The 22,279-nt window shown below is 39.2% G+C and overlaps 1 protein-coding gene across 2 annotated transcripts in view; it reads right to left on the reverse strand.

Annotated features, from left to right (window-relative positions):
* Window positions 1-21,997, reverse strand: part of NLGN4X (neuroligin 4 X-linked) — a 333,330-nt gene extending 311,333 nt beyond the window's left edge. For both annotated transcript variants that reach the window (XM_082245258.1, XM_082245257.1), the window contains exon 1: window positions 21,513-21,997. In XM_082245258.1, coding sequence (XP_082101384.1) covers window positions 21,513-21,984 — 472 coding nt within the window. In that variant the 5' untranslated portion in view covers window positions 21,985-21,997. The remainder of the gene's footprint in view (window positions 1-21,512) is intronic.
* Window positions 21,998-22,279: the final 282 nt, after the last annotated feature.

Below are 22,279 nucleotides of genomic sequence, written 5' to 3' on the forward strand. Positions count from 1 at the left end.
TGCCAGTGTCATTTTTACAGTACCAGTGTACTGAAGAAAGGAAAGACACTGCTCCAGGTGTATAGTGTGTGGTGATTGCCAGGAGATAGGATATCCAGTAGAGTGCTGGCTCCGGCCCGCCTTCGTGGGAACACTTGTAGGAAAAGAATTAGCCGCACATCCAGGGATTCCAATAGGTTTCAAATACCTTTATTTCCAAAAGTTGCAAATGATGACACCAAAGACACCAGCATGAAGTCTCGTAGACGCGTTTCACACATACATCTTGTGCTTAATCATGATTAAGCACAAGATGTATGTGTGAAACGCGTCTACGAGACTTCATGCTGGTGTCTTTGGTGTCATCATTTGCAACTTTTGGAAATAAAGTTATTTGAAACCTATTGGAATCCCTGGATGTGCGGCTAATTCTTTTCTTACAGTAACAGTGCATATGTATAGCACTGATTACTGTAGTAATGTCACTGGTAACCCCAAAAGTGTCAAAAATGTCAGTCAAGGGTCCGATCTGTCCGCCGCAATGTCGCAGTCCCGCAAAAAAAATCGCAGATGACCGCCGCCATTACTCGTTAAAAAAAAAACAACAAAAATTACAAAAATCTTTCCCTTAGTTAGTAAACGCAATAACTTTTGCGCAAACCAATCAAAATACGCTTGTTGCGATTTTTTTTACCAAACATATGTAGACACAAATTGGCCTAAAATGTTAAAAAATTTAGATTTTTACATTTTTTTCTGGGGAATTTCATATAAAAAATGTGAAAAATATTGTTCTTTTTGCAAAATTTACGCTCTTTTTTTGTTTATAGGGCATGATCAAAAAATCGCACAGGTGATCAAATACCACCAAAAGAAAGCTCTGTTTGTGGGAAAAAAGGACGTCAAATTGGTTTAGGTACAGGGTCGCATGACCGCGCAATTGTCCGTTAAAGTCACGTAGTGCCGAATCGCAAAATAGGCCCTGGTCAGGAAGGGGGTAAAACCTTTCCGGGGCTTAAGTGGCTAAATACTTTTCTTGTTTCTTGGTCCATTCATTCTTTTAGTTTTTCTCTTATTGATACCAAGGCTTGTTGGATTTGAAGTGATAAATTATGGGTGAATATTGAAAATACACTTAGTAAAACACGGCTGGGAGATAATATATGGACACCACATAAGTATAGACGGTTAGATAGGATTACACATGATTTGACTAAAAAAACAAGTTTATGGTATGGGATATAGTTGGCAGACAATCAAAATGGGATTAAGATTCACCATTAATTTCACTCACGGGAACAAATTAAATTTATACCTTAAGATAAGGAGAGATTATTGGATTGTGGATAAAAATGCACAAATAAAGGATATCGTGAAAAATCAAAATTATGTACATAGCAAGAATTGGAACAAAAAAGGAAATTCATGATTTTGAATGAATGGCGGTAACTTTAACTAACATTTTAACAACATTACCTCAGCCTATTAGGTCAGAAGAAGAGCTTTTTCCAATTTAGCGACTTTGTAGTTCATGGATAAATGCAAAGCATAGAATATCTCAGATTTATGAAATACCTAGGGAGATAGTGAGCCAAAGATACTGCAATTCATTGAAAAATGGGAAAAAGATTTGGGGTCACAGTTGGAAAAGCAACATTTAAGCAAAGCCTTGAGAGCTGTCCATAATCTAGCAGTAGATATAAATTCGATATAAATGAGTTATAAATGTCTGGTGAGGTGGTATATAATGCCCGTTAAAGCACATAAATATCAAACAAGAAAAACTCAATTCTGTTGTAGAGAGTGCGACCTGAGGGGTACAATTGTCCACATATGGTGGGAGTGCCCAAAGATACAGGAGTACTGTTAGAGTGTGCGGCAGTATATAAAGGAAATTGCGAACACTGAAATTGCCAACGATCCTTAGGTATGTTTATTTCATAATACAAAGGCCCAATAAGAACATATAGGAATACAGTGTTGCCCCATTTGATAAACGTCGCAAATGGGGTGATACCAAAAAAATGTTGAGACCTAGAAAGCCCCACAATAAAAGAGTGTTTCAAAATAATTGATTATATTTATGAAATGGAGTATCTGAGCAGTTGTGAAGAGGATAAAGTAGAGAGGTTTAGCATCATTTGGGAAAAATGGGTAAAATTTAAAAGAACTAGGATATACGCAGAGTTAAGGGGTTAATAGAGGTATATGGGGGGGGGGGAGAAGATGAGAATATGGAAGAGAATAAAAGAAAAAGAAAGGGGTAAGTTATAGGTTGGGTGAGTGGGTGAGGGTAGGAGGGTTAGGTTGAGGGAAATTAAGGGGGATGTATGTATCACAATATGTAACAATGTTATTCATTTTTCTCCTTTTTTATATAAGAAAAATAAATAAAGATAATGTAAAAAAAAAAAAAAAAAAAGAAGAAGACAAATAAAATAAATACTATTATAAAACATTTCCAAAAAAATCTAATTTTGTCAAGAATTTGGGCCAAAATGTATTCTGCTACATACATGTCTTCGATAAGAAAAGAAATAACAACAAATGTATATTAATGTGTTTATGTGAAAGTCATGGCATCTACAAACTATGGTATATACAGGTGCATCTCATAAAAATAGAATATCATCAAAAAGTTAGTTGATTTTAGTAATTCAGTAATTTAGTAATTTTTTTTTTTTTTTTTTACTATTAAATACATTTTTTTTACTATCCGTATTTTAGTAATTCAGTATTTTAGTAAAATATATTTTATATAGATGCTTTACACACACAGAGTGATATATTTCAAACATTTATTTCTTTTAATTTTGATGAATATGGCTTTCAGCTAGTAAAACCCCAAAATTCAGTATCTCAGAAAATATGAATATTACATAACACCAAAAAAAAAAAATGATTTTGAATACAGAAATGTTGGCTTACGTAAAAGTATGTCCATGTACAGTATGGTATGCACTTAATACTTGTACAGGGCTCTTTTTGCATGAATTACTGCATCAATGTGGTGTGGCATGGAGGTGATCTGTCTGTGGCACTGCTGAGGTGTTATGGAAGCCCAGGTTGCTTTGATAGTGGCTTACTGAAAAGTATGTCCATGTACAGTATAGTATGCACTTAATACCTGGTCAGGGCTCCTTTTGCATCAATTACTGAATCAATGTGGTCTGACATGGAGGTGATCAGTCCGTTGCACTGCTGAGGTGTTATGGAAGCCCAGGTTTCTTTGATAGTGGCTTTCAGCTCATCTGCATTGTTGGGTCTGGTGTCTTCCTCTTGACAATACCCCACAGATTCTCTATGGGGTTTAGGTCAGGTGAGTTTTCTGGCCAATCAAGCACAGTGATACCATGGTCATTAAACCAGGTATTGGCACTTTTGGCAGTGTGAGCAGCCAAGTCCTGCTGGAAAATGAAATCATCATCCTCATAAAGCTGTTCAGCAGAGGGAAGCATGAAGTGCTCTAGAATTTCCTGGTAGAGGGCTGTGCTGACTTTGTACTTGATAAAACACAGTGGAACAACACCAGCAGATGACATGGCTCCCAAATCATCACTGACTGTGGAAACTTCACAGTGGACCTCATGCAACTTAGATGCTGTGCCTCTCCTTTCTTCTTCCAGACTCTGGGACCTTGGTTTCCAAGTGAAATGAAACATTTTCCACAGTCAGTGATGATTTGGGGAGCCATGTCCCTGCTGGTGTTGGTTCACTGTGTTTTATCAAGTCCAAAGTCAGCACAGCCCTCTACCAGGAAACTCTAGAGCACTTCAAGCTTCCCTCTGTATATGACAGTATGTGAAGAAAAATTGACATTTTTAAAACTTTTTATTTCCTTTTTTTAATTTTTTACACTGAGCCCCAAGTACCGGGATCCACAATCCCACACAGTGGTCGTAGGCAGGGGGGCGTAGACCCAGAGTAGGGACATGGCATACATGTACATTATTGTGCCTGCACGTGCCACACTACCACAGTATATGTACTGTGCCAAGTTAGCGAGTAGTTAAGGGAGCAAGGACTTTTAGTTTCTCTTGAGATTCATGGAAGCTCATTTCATCTATCGTGGACTGGTTTTTGTGCCAGAAAGTTCATTAGTGTCTTTGTTTTAAATTTTTTTTCACAGAAAAAAAAACTAAAATAAAGGAAGATTAAAAATGATTGTGCACAGATAATGTTCTAATACAGCCAAGAAAAGGAAACTATATTACAAAGAGAACTAGATTAAATAGACTAACCTACCCTATATACACTCTCTTCCCATAATACTCCCCACAACAAAAAATTGCCTAAATTGTGTGAACAGTGAAACTGGCAATTTTACAGTGATATCAATTCAATTAAAACCTTTTTGTTTATCCTTGTTTGTGTTTTGAAGGCAAAAAGATTAAGGTTGGCCCTAAAAGGGATGTTGAGACATGGAAGATGCGAAGTATGTGAGAAGGTTTTGTTTTGTCTTTAACCACTTAAGGACCACCCAGCGCACATTTACTGCGGCAGGCTGGCCCTCCTGTGCGAACCTACATAGCTCTATGTCGGTTGTGCACCTGCAGCTAGGGGGCGAGCGTGTGCTGCTGGCGGCTTGCTCCTGTTCCCAATCGGCAGTGAGGACCCCGATGCATGGCCCGCAGGGCACCCAGGATCGTTCCCGGCTGAGAGAGAAGAATGGTCAGCTGTTGTAAACAGCTGACCATTCTTCCCTCTGGAATGATCACAGAGCGCCTGTGATCCTTCTATATAGGATCACAGGTCTCTGTGATCATTTCAAAAACCCAACCCCCATACAGTTAGAAACTCTCCCCTAGGCTTACATTTAACCCCCTGATCAACCACTGTGTTAACCCCTTTCCTGCCAGTGTCATTATTACAGTAACTGTGCCTATTTTGAGCACTGAGGGGAACACAGTGCACATAGCATTTGTTGTCCCTGGTAAAATCAAAATCAAAAGATAGCCAGGCCTTTCCACAGCTATTTAAAGCAGTATAAACACAAAACAGACATTTATTATATTGCAGCACACCAATTCTTAAACGTGATGACTATATTAATTTTCTTTACTAGGATTTTTTTTCTTGTTTTTTCACGGGTATAAGACAAATGATTTAACACTTGCATGGGTGCTTACAACGATCTGCTTGTATTTATTTATGTAAAACCTTTATCGCAAAAAGAAAAAAAACAACTTATGAAATATTAGCTGAATGTTGCTTCAGTTTGTCAGTGAATTTAACCACTTAAGCCCTGGAAGATTTCAAACAGAGCTTTCTTTTGGTGGTAGTTGATCACCTGTGCGATCTTTTGATCATGCGCAATAAACAAAAAAAGAGCGTCAATTTTGCAAAAATAACAATATTTTTTCACATTTTTTTATATGAAATTCCCCAAAAAAAATATAAATAATCAAAATTTTTTAGCATTTTCGGCCAATTTGTTTAATGCTACATATGTTTGGTAAAAAAAATCGCAAAAAACGTATTTTGATTGGTTTGCGCAAAAGTTATCGCGTTTACTAACAAAGGGAAATATTTTTGTCATTTTTGGTGTTTTCTTTTTTAACGAGTAATGGCGGCGATCTGCGATTTTTTTGTGGGACTGCGACATTGCGGCGGACAGATCTGACCCTTGACTGACATTTTTTACACTTTTGGGGTTACCAGTGACATTACTGCAGTAATCAGTGCTATACATATGCACTGTTACTGTAAAAATGACACTGGCAGGGAAGGGGTTAACTGTATTGGAAAGGGAGGGGTTAAGTGTGTCCTAGGGGCGTGTTTCTAACTGTGATGGGACATGGCTAATGGTGTAAAAACAGATATCAATGGTCCTACATAGTAGAACCGTCTGATCTCCATTTTTACACAGGGGAGAATGACAGGCGGCTTGTTTACATTAGCCGCCTGCCTTTCTCCCTTCCCGGGGGAACGATCGCGAGTGACCGGCGGACAGCTCACCCGCTATTGGCTCACAAGCCAGTGACAGGCTAGTGACGTACCGGTACGTCACTTTGCCTGGCCGGGGCTGACCGCCGCAGTATATGTACTTGCGGCGGTCGGCAAGTGGTTAAATATATAGTCCATCTAACAATCCCCTCCCTGCAGACTGACAATGCTGCTGTCTGTTGTGCCCATTGTGCTCCTTCATCCAGAGTGAGGGCACTCGAATATAGGAGGTTACAAGGCAGATCATTTAGTGAAAACAAAGGGGAAATGCCTAAAAAAGGGACAACTAAAGCATCCATCACATCTAATGATTAGTAAGCCGCAATATATTACATTTTTGGTTTTGGAATTAATACTGGTTTAACAATTCCACTTGCATGAAAAGAAAGATAGGGACGTAACTGTCCATTAAAAGCCTTGTATATATTTATTCGAATATCCAATGCACAAACAGTTTTACTTGATCCTGCAAGTTCTAATGCATTCACTTCATGTAGAGCTAATTCAGCCTCCTTTCTTTCCTTTCATTTAAGTGGAATTTATGAAGCAGTCAACAAATGCTGGGAGCCTGTACCCAGAGCCGGAGGAGTAAGGGGGATGTGTGGCTATAGAGTACTTTGCATAAACTCAGACCCTCCACACCTAAATTTCAAAGAATTAATTTCTTAAATCATTTTAAAACATTGTGCCGCAAATTGAAGCCACATTGGATGTTTCTTATATATATATTTATTTTCCTACTTTATGCCTATGCTCTCTTCCGGGTGCAGCAGCTGCCATATTAGGTGTTGTCTTCGGCATCTGATGTGATAAAACTTCTGCCCTTTGCCCTTTCCCCTTTCCCCTGTCCATATTCTCATGCATTTGCAGTAATTCTTAAGCCAAGCCTCGTTTTCATTGCTCAGTCCAGTGCTGTGTTTGCCAGCTTTACAACCCATGTGACGTAACAAATCACATGGGGTTAAGACTGTGTGGATGGAAACTATGTCTCGTGGAATCTAAGAGCTGATTCTGGGCAAGAGAAATGATGTAGCCCCAGCATGTCAGTACAGGACTTATGGCATGGAGAGCATGCCAGAAAAATCAGAACAAGTGGGCATGTGGCAATGATGTAAGTGCAAAGAAAAGGACAGACTTCACAGAAATAAAGAAGGTAGAAAGGATTCTGCACAGAACAACCAGTTCAATGCTTTACAATGCCTGAGATGGCAGAAAATTAACATGATAGGTCTACTACCACTTTAATGCTATCCAACAATGCTGGACAAAGGAGATAGGCTTTTAACTGGCTGCACAAAATAGAGGAATGGTGCAGAAACAGAGCCCATACGCTTCCTCTGAATGCTGCAGAGAAAACATCTGCAGCTCACCCTGTACCATGCATCCATGTACCTTCTTTGATCCATTTGTACAAATAAAAGGTTGAATCCAAAATCTCCTATGACCCCCCCCCCCAACCCCCCCTGCAGTCGTGCCTCCTCTGCTTTTTTTAAAGGCCTGGGCCCTTGAGCTCTCACAGCCACTAGCTAGTGCATAGGAGATTACAACAGTGGTAACTTGTAGCTTATGTTCTGTAAATGACAACAGCATGAGAGCAACACTGGTCATTCACCAAAACACAAGCTGACAACAGCACATGCTGGTAAGCCACTACATTTGTAGACTAGTTTAGTAGCTGCCAACATGTGCTGATGGCTTGTATTTTTGTGATTGATGGTACTGCTTTCCAGTTGCTGTCATTTACACAACACATGTTGCCTGCTACTACTGTAATAATCTCCTCTGAATTAGCTGGTAACTGCATTAGATTACTCGCTCCGTGTTTTAACAGTAGCAGAGTATGCATGGCTGCAGAATGGAATGGGGGTATGGACGTGTGGGAGGTTGTGGGCTTATCCTTTTATTTCTAAAAATGGAGAAATCGACAATCATAGAGCATGGCTGTCGATGGCAGAGGGATGTATGGCAAAGAGTGTTGCAGAACTGAGTGGGGGCTGTTGTTTCAGTATTGCCTGTACCTCCCCTACATGAACACCAATAATTTGGGCTTCTGCTTGGGGCAGGGCTACAGCCAGAAATATGAATTAAAAAAAAAGCATTTTATTTTCAAACAACATAATCAAATTCAATTAGAACAAGTGCTATGTGCACAAGGTCACCTAAAGGATGTAACAGACCTTTCTAACTTCAGGTGAGAATCCTTGTTTAACATGTGCCTTTTTTCAACCCTCTTAACACCTAGTTTTTTAGGAGAAAAGTCATCCCTTTTCTGAAATCTTGAGAGATGCCAAGGTATGATAGAGATCACATTGTATATGTTAGCTAAGATACTACCATGCCCAGAATGTGTTGGAAAAGCCAAATATGCATGTACTTCGCACACTAAAGGAAGGGGGCACCACATCATTTTTTCTCTCCAGCCACTCTTTTACTGTCCATATGACTTTAGCTGAGATTTTTTGAGTCCGTCCTTATCTAAAATGTACAATTTATTCTGCATTGATTAAAAAAAGTTTGCTTTGATATGATGAATTACTAAAGTGTAAAAATTTAGTTTGAGAAAATAACAGATCTTATTTTGTCTTTTAATCTTTGGAAGGATAAATAGAAATAGGTATTAATTAATGTTTGTTTTTGCATTTATTCCTCATAACAATTTTATCAACCACTTTCCACCCACGCTATAGATGTCCTCTTGTGATCGCGCTGTTTGTGCATCCCCTGCAGAGCACGAGTGGCACGCTCTATGATTGTCGATTTCTTCAGACTGGGCTGATCACAGATCGGGGTAAAGGGCTGCTGTGATTGGAGCTTTACCCCGATCTGTGATCAGCTGTCAGCCAATGAACAAAAGCCAATTATCTGCTTTTTTTTCTCCTCAAATTGATAGGGTGAGAAGAAAAGAAGAAAGACAGTAACAGGCTTCTGTTACAGGAACCCAACATTTCCCACCAATGCTTCTACTCAGTGCCCACCAGTCCTGCTTATTAGTGCCCACCAGTGCCACCTACAAGTGCCCATCAGTTCTGTCAATCAGTGCCTATCAGTGCCTCACCATCAGTGTCACCTTCAGTACTGATAGATAGTGCCTACTAGTGCGGCCAATCAGTGTCCATCAGTGCTGCTAATCAGTGCCCACCAATGCCACCTACAAGTGCCCATCAGTTCTGTCAATCTGTGCCTATCAGTGCCTCACCATCGGTGTCACCTATCAGTGCTGTCAATCAGTGCTGCCTACCAGTGCCTATCAGTGCCGCTTATCAGTGCCAATCAGTGCCACCTATCAATGCCCATTAGTACCCCCTCATCAGTGGAGCCTCATCTGTCCCTGCTCATTAGTTCCCACCAGTGCCACCTCATCAGTGCAGCCTCACCAGTGCCCATCAGTGCCACCTAACAGTGCCCATCAGTGTTGCCTCATCAGCGCCATCTCATCAGTGCCTGTCATTGCCCATCAGTGCAGCCTTATCAGCACACATCAGTGAAGGAAAGAAATTATCTGTTTACAAAATTTCCGTCTTTTTTATATTTCTTTAGCAAAATATAAAAAACCCACTGGTGATTAAATACTACCAAAATAAAACTCTATTTGTGTGAAAACATGATACAAATTTTGTTTGGGTATAGTGTTGACTGCATAATTGTCATTTAAAGTGTGACCGTGTTGAAAGCTGAATATTGGCCTGGGCAGGAAGGGGAGATACAGTAGGTGTCCAGTAAGCAAGTGGCTAACAAATAAAAATGTGTGTATTTTTTTGCTTATATTTAATGGAGTCTTGGGTTGAGGCCAGGAGATGGCCAATGAGAAAACTATATTTTTAACTTTGAACCTTCAGCACTTACTAATTCTTAATATATTATTAGTTAAGCGATGGAAGGGATGAGGAGACACAATTGTTGTGCTGTGCTTAGGGCATCAGTATCCCTTAATCTGGCCCAACTTCATAATGTGCTTTAGTGATTTTGGACATTCTGATCACCAGTGGCAGTGGGGTTAAGTTAAAACAGTCAGTTGTTTTGAGAGGTATTCGGGATGGTTTTCCTGTGGATTTAAGACTGAGAGAAAGAAGCCTAAGGCTCCGTTCACATTAGGTCGCTCCGACTTCGGGGGCGACCTGTGAAGTCGCGTGCAGCGCGACTTCGGCGCGACTTGCACGGACTTCACATAATGGAAGTCAATGCAAGTCGCTTCCAGGTCGCCCCGAAGTAGTACAGGACCCTTTTTCTAAGTCGGAGCAACTTGTGTCGCTCCTATTAGAACGGCTCCTGTACTACACAGTGGGAGCGGGATGACCGCGACTTGTCAGGCTGACAAGTCGCCTGACAAGTCGGATCAATGTGAATGGACACTTAGTGTAACAGCCTTAATGAAAGTTCTTTGTGCACAGCAGAAGCAATCTGCTGTTACTATCTGGGTTTCAACCTGCTGTACAGAGTAAATATGGACTGTTGTGTCAATTAATGAATAGGGAAGTGGGAAATTTGGCGACTGTCTCTTATGTGCTTTTCACTGCTCTTTGGACATGTTGGAGAACAAGTTGTACCTGAGAACCTGAAGGCAGCTCTGAAAAGCTTTGCTCCTCTATGAAGAAGACCAAATACACACAGAGATGCCATATTGGACAAGGCATGGTAAGTCAGTAATGTGGAAAAAAACAGATGCATTAGGCCTACAGGAAAATCCTGTGATTTACCCTGTGTACTCTACTTGCCTTTTTTGGCCAATTTAAACACCAGCGCTGTGGAAAAGTGTATGCCCACTAAATGTATTCTTTAAACTTTTTTTTGCTAGGCAGAGCAAATGTTTTGCTTTTCACATTTGTAAAACTAGGAGCACATTAAAAAAATTATAAAAGAGAAATCAAATATATAATAGCCATCATATCACATTGCAGGTATAACTTCCAATGGAGCTCAGCAGAAATGAATCATGTTCCCTTTACTAATGTCGGAAAATGGAGATATTCCACATGGATTCACTTCTCTTTCCTTTGCCAGAGGTAATTTGGAAGGGCATAGTGCACTACAGTCAAGCCATTATTTAAGATGTGCAGACATTTCTAATTAATTCTGGGCATGCATATGCCAGCTCTTTAGCTAAATAACTACTTTACAGAGCCTTATTTTCTTTCCTGTCTCACAGAGTATAAAAGAGGTTGCATTATCCAAGAGAATTATAAGCTGAAATATACATTCACTCTAAAAGCTTTAGAGCAAATCAAGGTGATTTTGTGATCTAGGTGATAAAATTGCTATCCCAAGTTTCTGCAATTTATTAGAGTAAAGTTTCCTTCTTGCTGGAGTGAGATTGTAATAATCAGTCAGCAATCTCTTTGCTTCCTTGTTTGTGCAGCATAGAGATTCAAATGAGAAAGGTCAGGGATTAAGCACAGATTAACATTTTGCATCCTCTTCAATCTCCTACTTCCACTGTTCATAAAGAATGTTAAAACTGTCCTTGACAATATTTTTCCTATGCTGTTTCTTTGCAAGTGTTTTACATTTTTTTATTTACAAAATTATATACCAAGAAGTTTTATACTGAGACATTTGTGGTTTACAGGAAAATTGATATACAATGTACAGTATATTTATTTATAGGTTTAAGAGAGGGTTAATAATAGTAGAGGGCAGGCATTTCCCTTGCAGGCCTGTTTATTAAGCAGCTGGTCAGAGAGGCTGGTTGATGCTATTTTGCTATCAGTGTTGAGGGGACATAAATGCTGTCTGGAAGGCTCCATAAGTGGACTTTGACCTTCTGGGTGATCTGGCCTGTAAAGTAGACTTTAGGTATTGTATCTACTGTGGCTAGAACACTGAAAGTTAGCCCTAAAAGCCTGTGTTGTGCTAAACAGAAGTTTGCCTGCTGTGTGTGTGAAATGTATTTGAAGACGAACCTGATGCTTTTTTTCAGTTTCATGCTAAATAAAGGGGATTTTAGGTTGATAAAACTGTCTCCTAGGTGCCTGTTTACCCCTCTGATCCCAATGATTGGTGGAGCATGCCCTGGGTAGTTTGAGGGGTGCAGGCTAGTCCCATGTCCTGCGTTAAAACTACACAGGTTAAAAACATCCGAAAAGAAAATGGTGGAACTGAATAAACAATTAGCAGTGGCTAAAACACAGGCAATCACTGCGCAACAAGAGACAAACCACTTACTGGTAGAACAGATTAGCGGGTGTACTGTAACCAAGCAAACTGAAATGGTGAGAGGTGGCCTCGTTGTGAAGGGTTACCAGCAGAAGGTAGTACAGTAGACCCTGCAAAAGATAATGGCTACCGATAATGTTTAAGCTTATTTGTCGATGTTTGAGGGGATTGTAACACAGTAAGGACTGCCTAAGAATGACTGGGCAGATGTACTGGCTTCTTTCTTGACTGCAGATCCCCCGCAGGCATACTGTGGCTTGGCCCCAGAGTCAGCACAGGACTATAAACTGCTAAAGGTGGTGCTTTAAGGGAGAACCAATTTCATGCCTGGCACATTGACAAGTAAGCCTTCCTGTGCCCAGCTATATGATCTAATGCACCTGTTCCAGGATTGGCTGAATCCTGAGGAAATTACACCTGCTAAGATTGTAGAGTGAGTTGCCCTAGACTCGTTTTTGCATAGACTTCCCAAGGAGCTGCACTGGTGGGTGGCTCAATCGGAGCCCCAGTCCCTGAATGAGATGGCTGCCATGGTTGAATGGTAAAGCTTATGTGAGCGCCCTTCTGCAACCAGTGAGCTGGGCCAGACCAGGGAGGCACATCCCAGCACCATGATGGCACCTGTTAAATGCATGGTGTCTGCTTGACACTCCCACCAGGAGAACCCCAGCATCAAACCCTCCTGAGAGTTTACAAGAGAAAAGGGAACACCGTAAGGTTCCCTGTTGGTCTTGCCATCAACTGGGTCATATGGCGGCCCAGTGTCCTAAGCGGGAGGAGCAAATGCAATGCGACACGATTTGACACAGGTCTATGAATGCTTTTGCCATTGGTCCTATAAACAATTTAAACAATTTAATGAGTGTTAATGGACAAGAGGTTGTAATGGGGGTTACCTTGCTCTGATTGGACAGGTTTCAGGGAAAGCTGATATCTTGGAAAAAGATTGCAGCAATCTCTGTATATGGGGTTGTCAAGGACTATCCCATGGTCTGTGTAACCCTGTCTATGTCAGCAGGAACTGCTACATTAAGGGAGTGATCCTGGGGTTGCCTCATGACTTGCTAATTGGGCAAGACTGCCCCATATTTTGGGACTTGTGTTAACAAAAGCTCAAAGGTTCCTCCCCTAAAAAGGAGAAACCCCCAGATGAAGTGATTGATACTGTGTTGCAGTGTGTGAACCTGCAGAAACTGACCCAGGTACCCTGGAGGTGTTTGCGGGATTATAAAGTTCTTCCTCTTAGCTGGACTTATCCGATCTTGGGGGCTCCAAAGAGGTTTTTCTTAGTGTTCAAGGGAACGACTCCACTTTGATCTCCACCAGAGAACAGGCCACAATGTTGAGTGGTGAGCCATAGCAACCTGGGGCAGGTATGCAGTTCCCCCAAGTTGTCTGTGAATCATGCATTATGATACAGAGTAACTAAGGAGGATAAAGTGATAATACATGGGTGCAGACCATTTATAAGGGCCCAGAGTCATGTGTACAACTGGTCTGCCAGGGTCATAAAGTCTAATTCTGGGAATGGGTGCTTGTATTTGGGCCTCCTGTGGAGAGCAGGTGTCCCAAAATGGGATGGAGACCGTCTAAAAAAGTGGAAAAGGTAGAAAAGCCTAAGTATAAGGCCTACCAGCCTGATTGTGCTCATCTGATTAGACCGTGGAAAGAAAGTGGGGGTTTGACAGTCAGTCAGAAGGTCCAAGAAGACCCACAAACCCCATTGTGTTTGTGACTGCAAAGGTGGGTGCTGTTCTCTGTGGTAAAGAGATCTGTGCTGGTGACTTTATACAGCCAATGTTAACTAACAATAATATTGAGGACTTTCTGGCTGAATATGAGAATGTTCAAAGGATGGCCTAGAGGTTGCTGGGTTTTATTTGTACAGCCCTTTTTTACCAGTGAAGTTCCAGGAAGCGTACCTCTTAATGGGACTTGATTGAGATAACTATGACAGGTACAAAGCATCAATCCGGTGTAGAGAAGAGGTAGGTTTAGATTAGGAAAGTAGTACATAGGCCTGGAAGCGTGCATTGGAATATGGGTGCCCTTTCCCAGGGCTATAGCTATTTTCTGCGTGGTGTGCAGACCCCTGGCCTGGAACAGGGGGGATATGTAGAGAGTTAGCCTGGGTTAGGCTTATGAGAGGGTTAATAGTAGAGTGCAGGCATTTCCCTTTCAGGCCTGTTTATTAAGCAGCTGGTCAGAGAGGCTAGTTGATTGGTGTTTTACAGGGTTGGTGTAGGGATTCTTCTCTTCATAGGCGAAGGTGCATTTTGGTTCCCCCCTGAAACTGCCTCTGAACGATGTGTGTAATGAGGGGGTGGGTTTATTCACTCCCCACATCCCCTCACTGGTACCTCCTATATGTTGCACCCGTGTTGTGATGGGGCTCAGCGTGAGAGACATTGAAAATTTGAGCTGTGCTGAACTGCCACTAAATGGCAGTTTGCATTCCATGATTCTGTCCCCCCAGCTGGCCACAGGCAGCTGTCAGGTGAGGAGAACTAAAATTTGCACCCTGCACCCGGGAATGGAAGAAAGGTATTTTAAAAATCATAGTTTGGATTTTAAAGAGAAGTTCAGGAATTAACCACTTCAGCCTCCGTGATGTACGGGTTTGAGGGGTTATACCGGGATGATGCCTGCAGCTACAGACATAATCCAAGAATATTTGTTTTCAGCCGGTGGAGGATTTTTTTGTAAAAATTATCCTGTTGGCTAAATGCCCCCCACTGCCACCTTCCTGGGCTCTCCCATCTCCCAGGGCTGCAGCTGGTGGCTGACCATAGAGATAATTGAGTACCAGAATGTCCCTGATCATCTCTATAGTCTAAGAAACTGAATGTGATGAGTAGTTAGTCACTTCTGGTTTAACCAGAATGTAAACAAACCATTCCTGGCTTGTCTGGCTTGTAAAAACACCAGATCAAACTGATCTTTGTTTAATCTGATGCTTTCAAAGCCAGAGGAGAGATATGGGTTCTAATAGACCCCAGATTTCTCCATAAAGAGGACCTGTCATGGCCCACGCTTTCACAAGGGATGTTGTTTATCCCTTGTGATAGCAATAAAAGTGATGAAAAAAGTTACAGTGTAAACAAAATCAAACAAAATAAATAATACAATTTTTCTTGCATGTAAATGTGGATGAATGGGCCTGTCCCATATGCATATGGAAACGGCGATCGCACCACATATGTGAGGTATTGCCGCAAATGTAAGAGTGAGAGCAATAATTCTAACACCAGATTTCCTGAGTGACTCTAAACTGGTAGCCTGTAAAGGCTTTTAAAGCACAGCCTATGGAGATTTTTAATTATATTAGTCTGTCACCATTCCTCGAGCATGCACAATTTTAAAACGTGCCATGTTAGGTAAACGTTTTACTCAGAGTAACATCTTTTATATTTTACCACACAATTGGGTATTGTAATGTGTTTCTGTGCATTCTGGAGGGCTGGGCAGTGGAGGGGGTGGGAGAGGCTGGCTCAGGCTCTCTGCAGCTTGCTGAGAGGCTATGCCTGCTGCTAGTCCAGGCATCTGGCTGGATCCCGACTTTAAAGTCACCAGAGGCTGAACTGGCCCTGTAAGGTCAGGTGACAGCAGGCTTTAACCTGCTATAATGGGTCACATGAGTGCAGAATGAAGTGAATTCATATGATCCACAGGCGAAGAATAGCCAAAAGAGATTTGTCTATACTTCTCCTTTAATGTCTTCTGTGAGATTGGTGAAAGAGGTGCCATAAGTGTGAGCTGCAGGCAGGATTTCTTTAAAAGAAGGTTTTGGTGCATCATTAGTTAACAGAGAAAGCTGTAGCAGGTAGCTGAGTAGCCTTGCTCACAGTGTCCATGGGGGAGGGGGATGCTGAGGTATGCAGTATGACTTGTGCAGCCTGTGTGTGCTCCAGAGAGCGTGAAGACTTTTCAGGGGGCAGAAGTGGCCAGAGCAGCAGGAGAGGGTTGAAGCAAATGTTGGCAAGAGAGAGTGCAAACCTTCTCAATTTTGTGTCTCTCTGCTGAGGCTTGGTGACTCTGAGGAGTTACTGCTCTGCCATCCTGGATCTCCTGGTTTTTCTGCTCCCTCTTCTCTCTAGAGAATTTTTTCATGCTCCCAGTATAGTGGAGCATGAGTGACAGAGATCAGTAAGCATAGCTGGTCTCTTTGGATAAGCAGCTCTGTAGGGGAAGGTCTGTGGGTCCCCAGGGAAGGATATTAGACATCTTGCAGAATGAAGATGCTGATCTCTGCTCCTGTTCACATGGATGGCCAAGCCACACCCCCATGATTCGGTTTTTGCCCCCCACGATTCCGACGCCGTAAGGTGACTGTTTAAGCTGCTTTATGCTGGCGCAGGCACTGCTGTTTTGCTGCCAGTGTTGAGGAGACCTAAATGCTGTCTGGAAGGCTCCATAAGTAGACTTTGACCTGCTGGATGAGCTGGTCTGTAAAAGAGACTTTTGTTATTGCATCTACTGTGGCTAGATCACTAAATGTTAGCCCTATATGCTTGTGTTGTGCTGAACAGAAGTTTGCCTGGTGTGTGTGGGAACTGTATTTAAAGATGAACCTGTCATTTGTTTTTCTGTTTCATGCTGAATAAAGGGGCTTTCAAGTTGATTGAACTGTCTCCCAGCTGCCTATTTATCCCTCTGATCCAGACAATATATATATATATATATATACATACACAGGTGTATACAGAACAGTATATGTACAATATATACACAAAATTAACTATTGTTAGGTATATTATTGCATTTTTCACACATTTGCAATTTCATGCCTTGAAAATATGGTATACACAAAATTGTGTTAAATCCCCACTCCACGCTGCAGATACGCCCAAAGGATAAAACCCAAAAACAAAATCAATTAAATAAAATTAAAATATATAAATTACTTATATAAGCAGTTGTATTTGAAATAAAACCCCTTAAAATAAGTGCTGTATTCAAGTGGGATTAAACTACAGAACACTTCCTGCTGTGTGAAGGAGATGAAGAGAGGGGCAGCTGTTTGCAGTCCAAATCAGGAAAGAAACCTAGGGTGTCAATGCTGGTTCTCTTTACTATATACTCTACATTTAATGCTGTCCCTTGAGATTGATAAAGTATTCTGAATCTGAATCTGTAGATAAAGTAACGTGAGGCAGCATTGTCACCCTAGAACAGAAAGTGTATTAATGGCAGGACCATCAGATCAAAAAAATAAAAGTGAATTACTTAAAAAAAGGAAAATATTGTAGCCTCTGCTTCTATAGAATAGTAGGCTGTAATATATTCACTTTTTCTTTTAGCTTTAAGACATGTTATATTATTTAAAGTAATTTGTGTTTTGGAATTATCATTAGTTACACATGATTGACTTTATTTTATAAAAATGTGTTTATCTACAGTACTGTTTTTCAGTTTCAAGCAGGCATAGCATTATTACTATTACTGTTATCATCAATTTATAGCAAAATTGCTGTGATTTTGGTAAAATTTCATTTTGCAAAATTCAAATGTGTAATAGTTGTTAGGTGTGATGTGGGCTGTAAATAGCTCCTGTGGGTTATGGGTGCTTTTCCAACTAACCTGGACTCATTTTGGTTTACCAGAAAAGGCCACTCATTAGCTTCGTTCTTATTATTAATAAGCAACAGTACAAAAATAATAATCAAATGCACAAAAAAAAAAATTGGAAAAATCTCAAATTCAAAGGTAAATCATGTACGTAGCTTAAATACAACCCCTCAAAGATACCCTTTAAATTAATTTAAAAATGTTTCTTGCTCATGCATATTTCACCAAAGTAGCTCAATTAGTAAAACTACGAGTTTCTACTTGTGAAAAATGAATCATTGTAAAGTGAAATCACATTGTACATCCTCATTTAGTAAGCTACCTATATTTCTATCTATCTATCTATCTATCTATCTATCTATCTATCTATCTATCTATCTATCTATCTATCTATCTATCTATCTATCTATCTATCTATCTATCTATCTATCTATCTATCTATCTATCTTTCTATCTGTCTATCCGTCTATCTGTCTATCTGTCTGTCTGTCTGTCTGTCTGTCTGTCTGTCTGTCTGTCTGTCTATCTATCTATCTATCTATCTATCTATCTATCTATCTATCTATCTATCTATCTATCTATCTATCTATCTATCTATCTATCTATCTATCTCATTTTAGCTTTTAGCCAAACCTTCTGTTGTGATTTAATTATTCAAATCAATCTTTACAAATTTTTTGCTTCCCAGTATGACTAATGTTACAGTTTAGGATCCATACTTTTAGAATGAAAAATAAATCCATGAAATCAGTTTCCATTGTTATAGAAAATACATGTTTTTTTCTCTTTTCCCAAGCAACTCTTTAGTAATTATGTTATTTTAATCCCTCCTAAAAATGCTTGCTGTGTTGAATGACACGCATTTCAAATGGATTTTCAGTATAGCACAAATGTGGGAAAAATAACTCTTCTTATACTGACAGTTCTTTGACTGACATAATAGGACTTGCCATTCTTTGCTTAAAACAATCTGGAATGTAAGAAAAAAAGTATAAAGAAACTCTCTCATATACAAATTACTACCAAACAAAAATGTTTGATTTATAACAGAAGATAAAAATATAATGTTGATTAAATTAAACTAATGCTTTTATAACATATTTTTGCTTTCTATTAGTACTCTATGTGCAGAGATGGGGTATGCAAAGTAGTAATTTGGTTAGGATTTTATATTCAAAAAAGAAAAACTGACATTTATAACATGCTATAACACATGAACATAGGAAAAAACAAAAACATTTTTTTATAATGTGTGTTCCAACATAAACTGCTAATGTGAATATAACTCAAAGAGTCACATTCAGACCTTTGACATGAAAAGCAAATTTCACAGTCTGTCTCCATAGCAACTAAGTTTATTCTGTCAGGGATCTGTCATGTAAGGATATGTAATGTGTTTAATCAGATTGTATGGACAACAATTGCCAGCCTTTGCTTACCCCTTGCTGTTTTTATTGTTCTTATCTTGAGTTCTGAAAAAGAAATCTGTCCTTTTACTTTTATATAATCAGATGGACACTTACAGCCTCACATTTTCAGATAAAGGAATTGTAAAAAAAAAAAAAAAAAAAAAAAGAAAATGTAGCTAATCGTTATGCAAAGTTAGTTCTCACATTTAATAAATATTTACTGAAAATGTGGAACATTTAATATAACAACAACAATATTCTTTAAGTTAAAATTCTAACATGTTTATTTTTAATTTAAGTTAAAACTGAAGATGATAAATTAAAAAAAAAAACTGATTTATATAGCAAACCACAAAGAAAACAATAAATTAGGTATGGAATGAGATGTTTTCTGTAACTCTCAGTAAAAATTAGAATTTCACTTTGTTCAGTTGGTGAAATTATCTAAAATGGAGGAAATTGGATAAAGCTGGGTATACACATGCAGTTTTTTTTTTCCATTTAACTAGAAGCTTGAAGAAAAAAAAAGCTGACAGATCCCTGCATCAACACAAATATTGTGTGATGCAGGATTCTTCCCTCCTGTGGTATTGTATTCCAACAGTGGGGTCCCCCCCTCCTTTCCCCCATCAGAATACACAGATCAGTGCAGCAGCCATTGGCTGCAAGCACTAATCAAATGCTGGTTTTCCAGCATGACTGTTCACCAGAAGTCGGTCATTAGATCTGCTTCAGTTGAAGAGACAGCAGTACACATGGCCTGAAAGTCAGCCCATTCCTGCTGAACCAGCTGATTTTTCATCTCAGAAATTTTTATTGAGTTTTAGAAAAACACCAACATCAGTGGCACACTAACTCAAAAGAGAACGATAATGTTACAAAGAATAGAATACAGTTCATCCCAGTCCACTTACATCACTTATACCACTTCAATAGTAGCTAAGAGTTATACAGTAGAGTATAATCATGCACATAAGTCCAGAAGCCAGGTTTTAAAATAGTGTTGTTACCTTCACTCAGAAGGGAAAAAAAAATCAGAGTACAAAAAAGAGCAAATAACAATAGGCATCCATCCCCATAGAGGAAAATAGGCATCCAAGAGAAGGTAGAAGGGAGGGAGGGTAAAAGGGTGGAATAGAGGGATATATATGTATGTATATATATATATATATATATATATATATATATATATATATATAGTATAGATTGCAGGAATAAAGCCCTATGCCAAAACCCTGACGATCAGTAGTATCAGCGTATACAACTATACCTTATAATGTCAGCTCTCTCACTTCAACCCAAGCTGCTCATATCTTTTTTTAATTTTTTAGGACAATTGTGTCCCAGATAGGCAAGTTTTTAGAGTGGTGGGGCTGCAATAATCACAGATAAGCAGCATCTCTCAAGGTATAAATCATAGAGAATCTGTGGGATGATTAATAAACTCATTGTAGAAACGTAAGTGTATTTATTATTTAAAGGGATGTGAAAGTACTGGGTAACTCTGGAGGTATTCAAATTTAAAAGATGAAGATAAAGAGTTTTACCTGTATAATCAAAGATGAATAAACTCTCAATAGTATGGAAAGCAAAGTTAATAGGACATGGGAACTGGGCCTGAGCAGCATACCATAGTTAAAATAATTTTAAAAACCATCCAATGGGGCAACTGGTACAAGGATTTCAGATACCTTACTTTAGAATTCAGACAATCACTATGGTTTTTGGTCTAAGCAGTAATCCTGCAGTATTTTAACTTTCCTATTGTATCTATTTTTAGCTATATAAAATCAATTCATAACTGACTTGGGTTAGGCTTTGCATATCATCAACCTAAATAATCATTGCAAAGACTAAGATTAGGCAGAAATAAAATTCAGGCATTTCAGGACAGAAATGTAAAAATTCACATCATATGATGTCTGTAAAAATAAAAGTATATATATATTGTAAGCCATAGGCATGAATGCACACCCACACTCATGATGGCTAAAGTAATCTTTTTAATTTAGTAACACGATTAGATGCTTGAATAAAATATTTACTTTCAGTGTAGTGACTAAAAACAAAAATAGGAACAATAACTGACCTTTGTATAGCAAAACAAGGATACTAGAATGTGCCTTTCTGGCGATGAACTAGTTTACAAATAACAAACTGTAAATTTATAGAAAATGTTACACTGATGAAAAATAAATGAATTATGAAACAATGCATGTTTGTTTTGTTATAAAAATAGATGGATGGATAGATAGATAGATAGATAGATAGATAGATAGATAGATAGATAGATAGATAGATAGATAGATAGATAGATAGATAGATAGATAGATAGATAGATAGATAGATAGATAGATAGATAGATAGATAGATAGATAGATAGATAGATAGATAGATAGATAGATAGATAGATAGATAGATAGATTTTTTTAGATCATGCCATTAATGGTAGAAACTTACCATCCTCGGTTGGCACATAGATGTTTAAATATAGGCAATCTTCACTTTGATCCTGAACATAGGTTACAACTGTATCTAAATTTGCAGTAAACCATACAGGCAGCATGTCATTTAATAATGATCTTTCATCTGAAAACTGTGGACATACTGGAGCAAACTGGGTTGTGTTCTTAATACCAGTCCACGATGAAGGTGGTTCAGGAGGTTGAAAACGCCTCTCTCCAGTTGGTGGTGCAGCATAGGGAACTCCTAAATATTGCTCTACAGGTCCAAGAGTCTCAATGGATAAAGATGTTCTTGTGCCACGTATCTTGCCATAGTTCGTAGGTACAACTGGATGCTGTGCTTGACCATCTATTATTGTAAATCGTACAGCAAACGCTGTAATCCATAGTAGCAAGTTTGAGTTTACAACGACACAGACAGGAGTGAAGATCAAAGGCAACCATAGTAATCCTTTTGGTCTCGACATCGTTTACATCAACATCAGCAAAGGTGAGATCTCCCAGGTAGAGAGGAAAAATAACAAATAAATAACTTCAGCCAGGATAAACCAAATCCTTTCAATCAAATAAGCCACAGAAATTATTGCCTTATTTTCATTACTGCCATCTGTAAGATCCAGATTACTTTTTTTGTAGGGCCCATTCCACGTGAATGAAGTAATTGATAGACTGTTATTCCAAGTGTTGACACCAGTTTAAATCCTTAGTTTAATCATGGTATTTTTGCATTGTGTCCCTTTATAGTGTATCAGCCTGAAAAAT

The sequence above is a fragment of the Pelophylax lessonae genome (assembly GCF_965119305.1).
Source record: "Pelophylax lessonae genome assembly, chromosome: 2".
Lineage (NCBI taxonomy): Eukaryota > Metazoa > Chordata > Amphibia > Anura > Ranidae > Pelophylax > Pelophylax lessonae.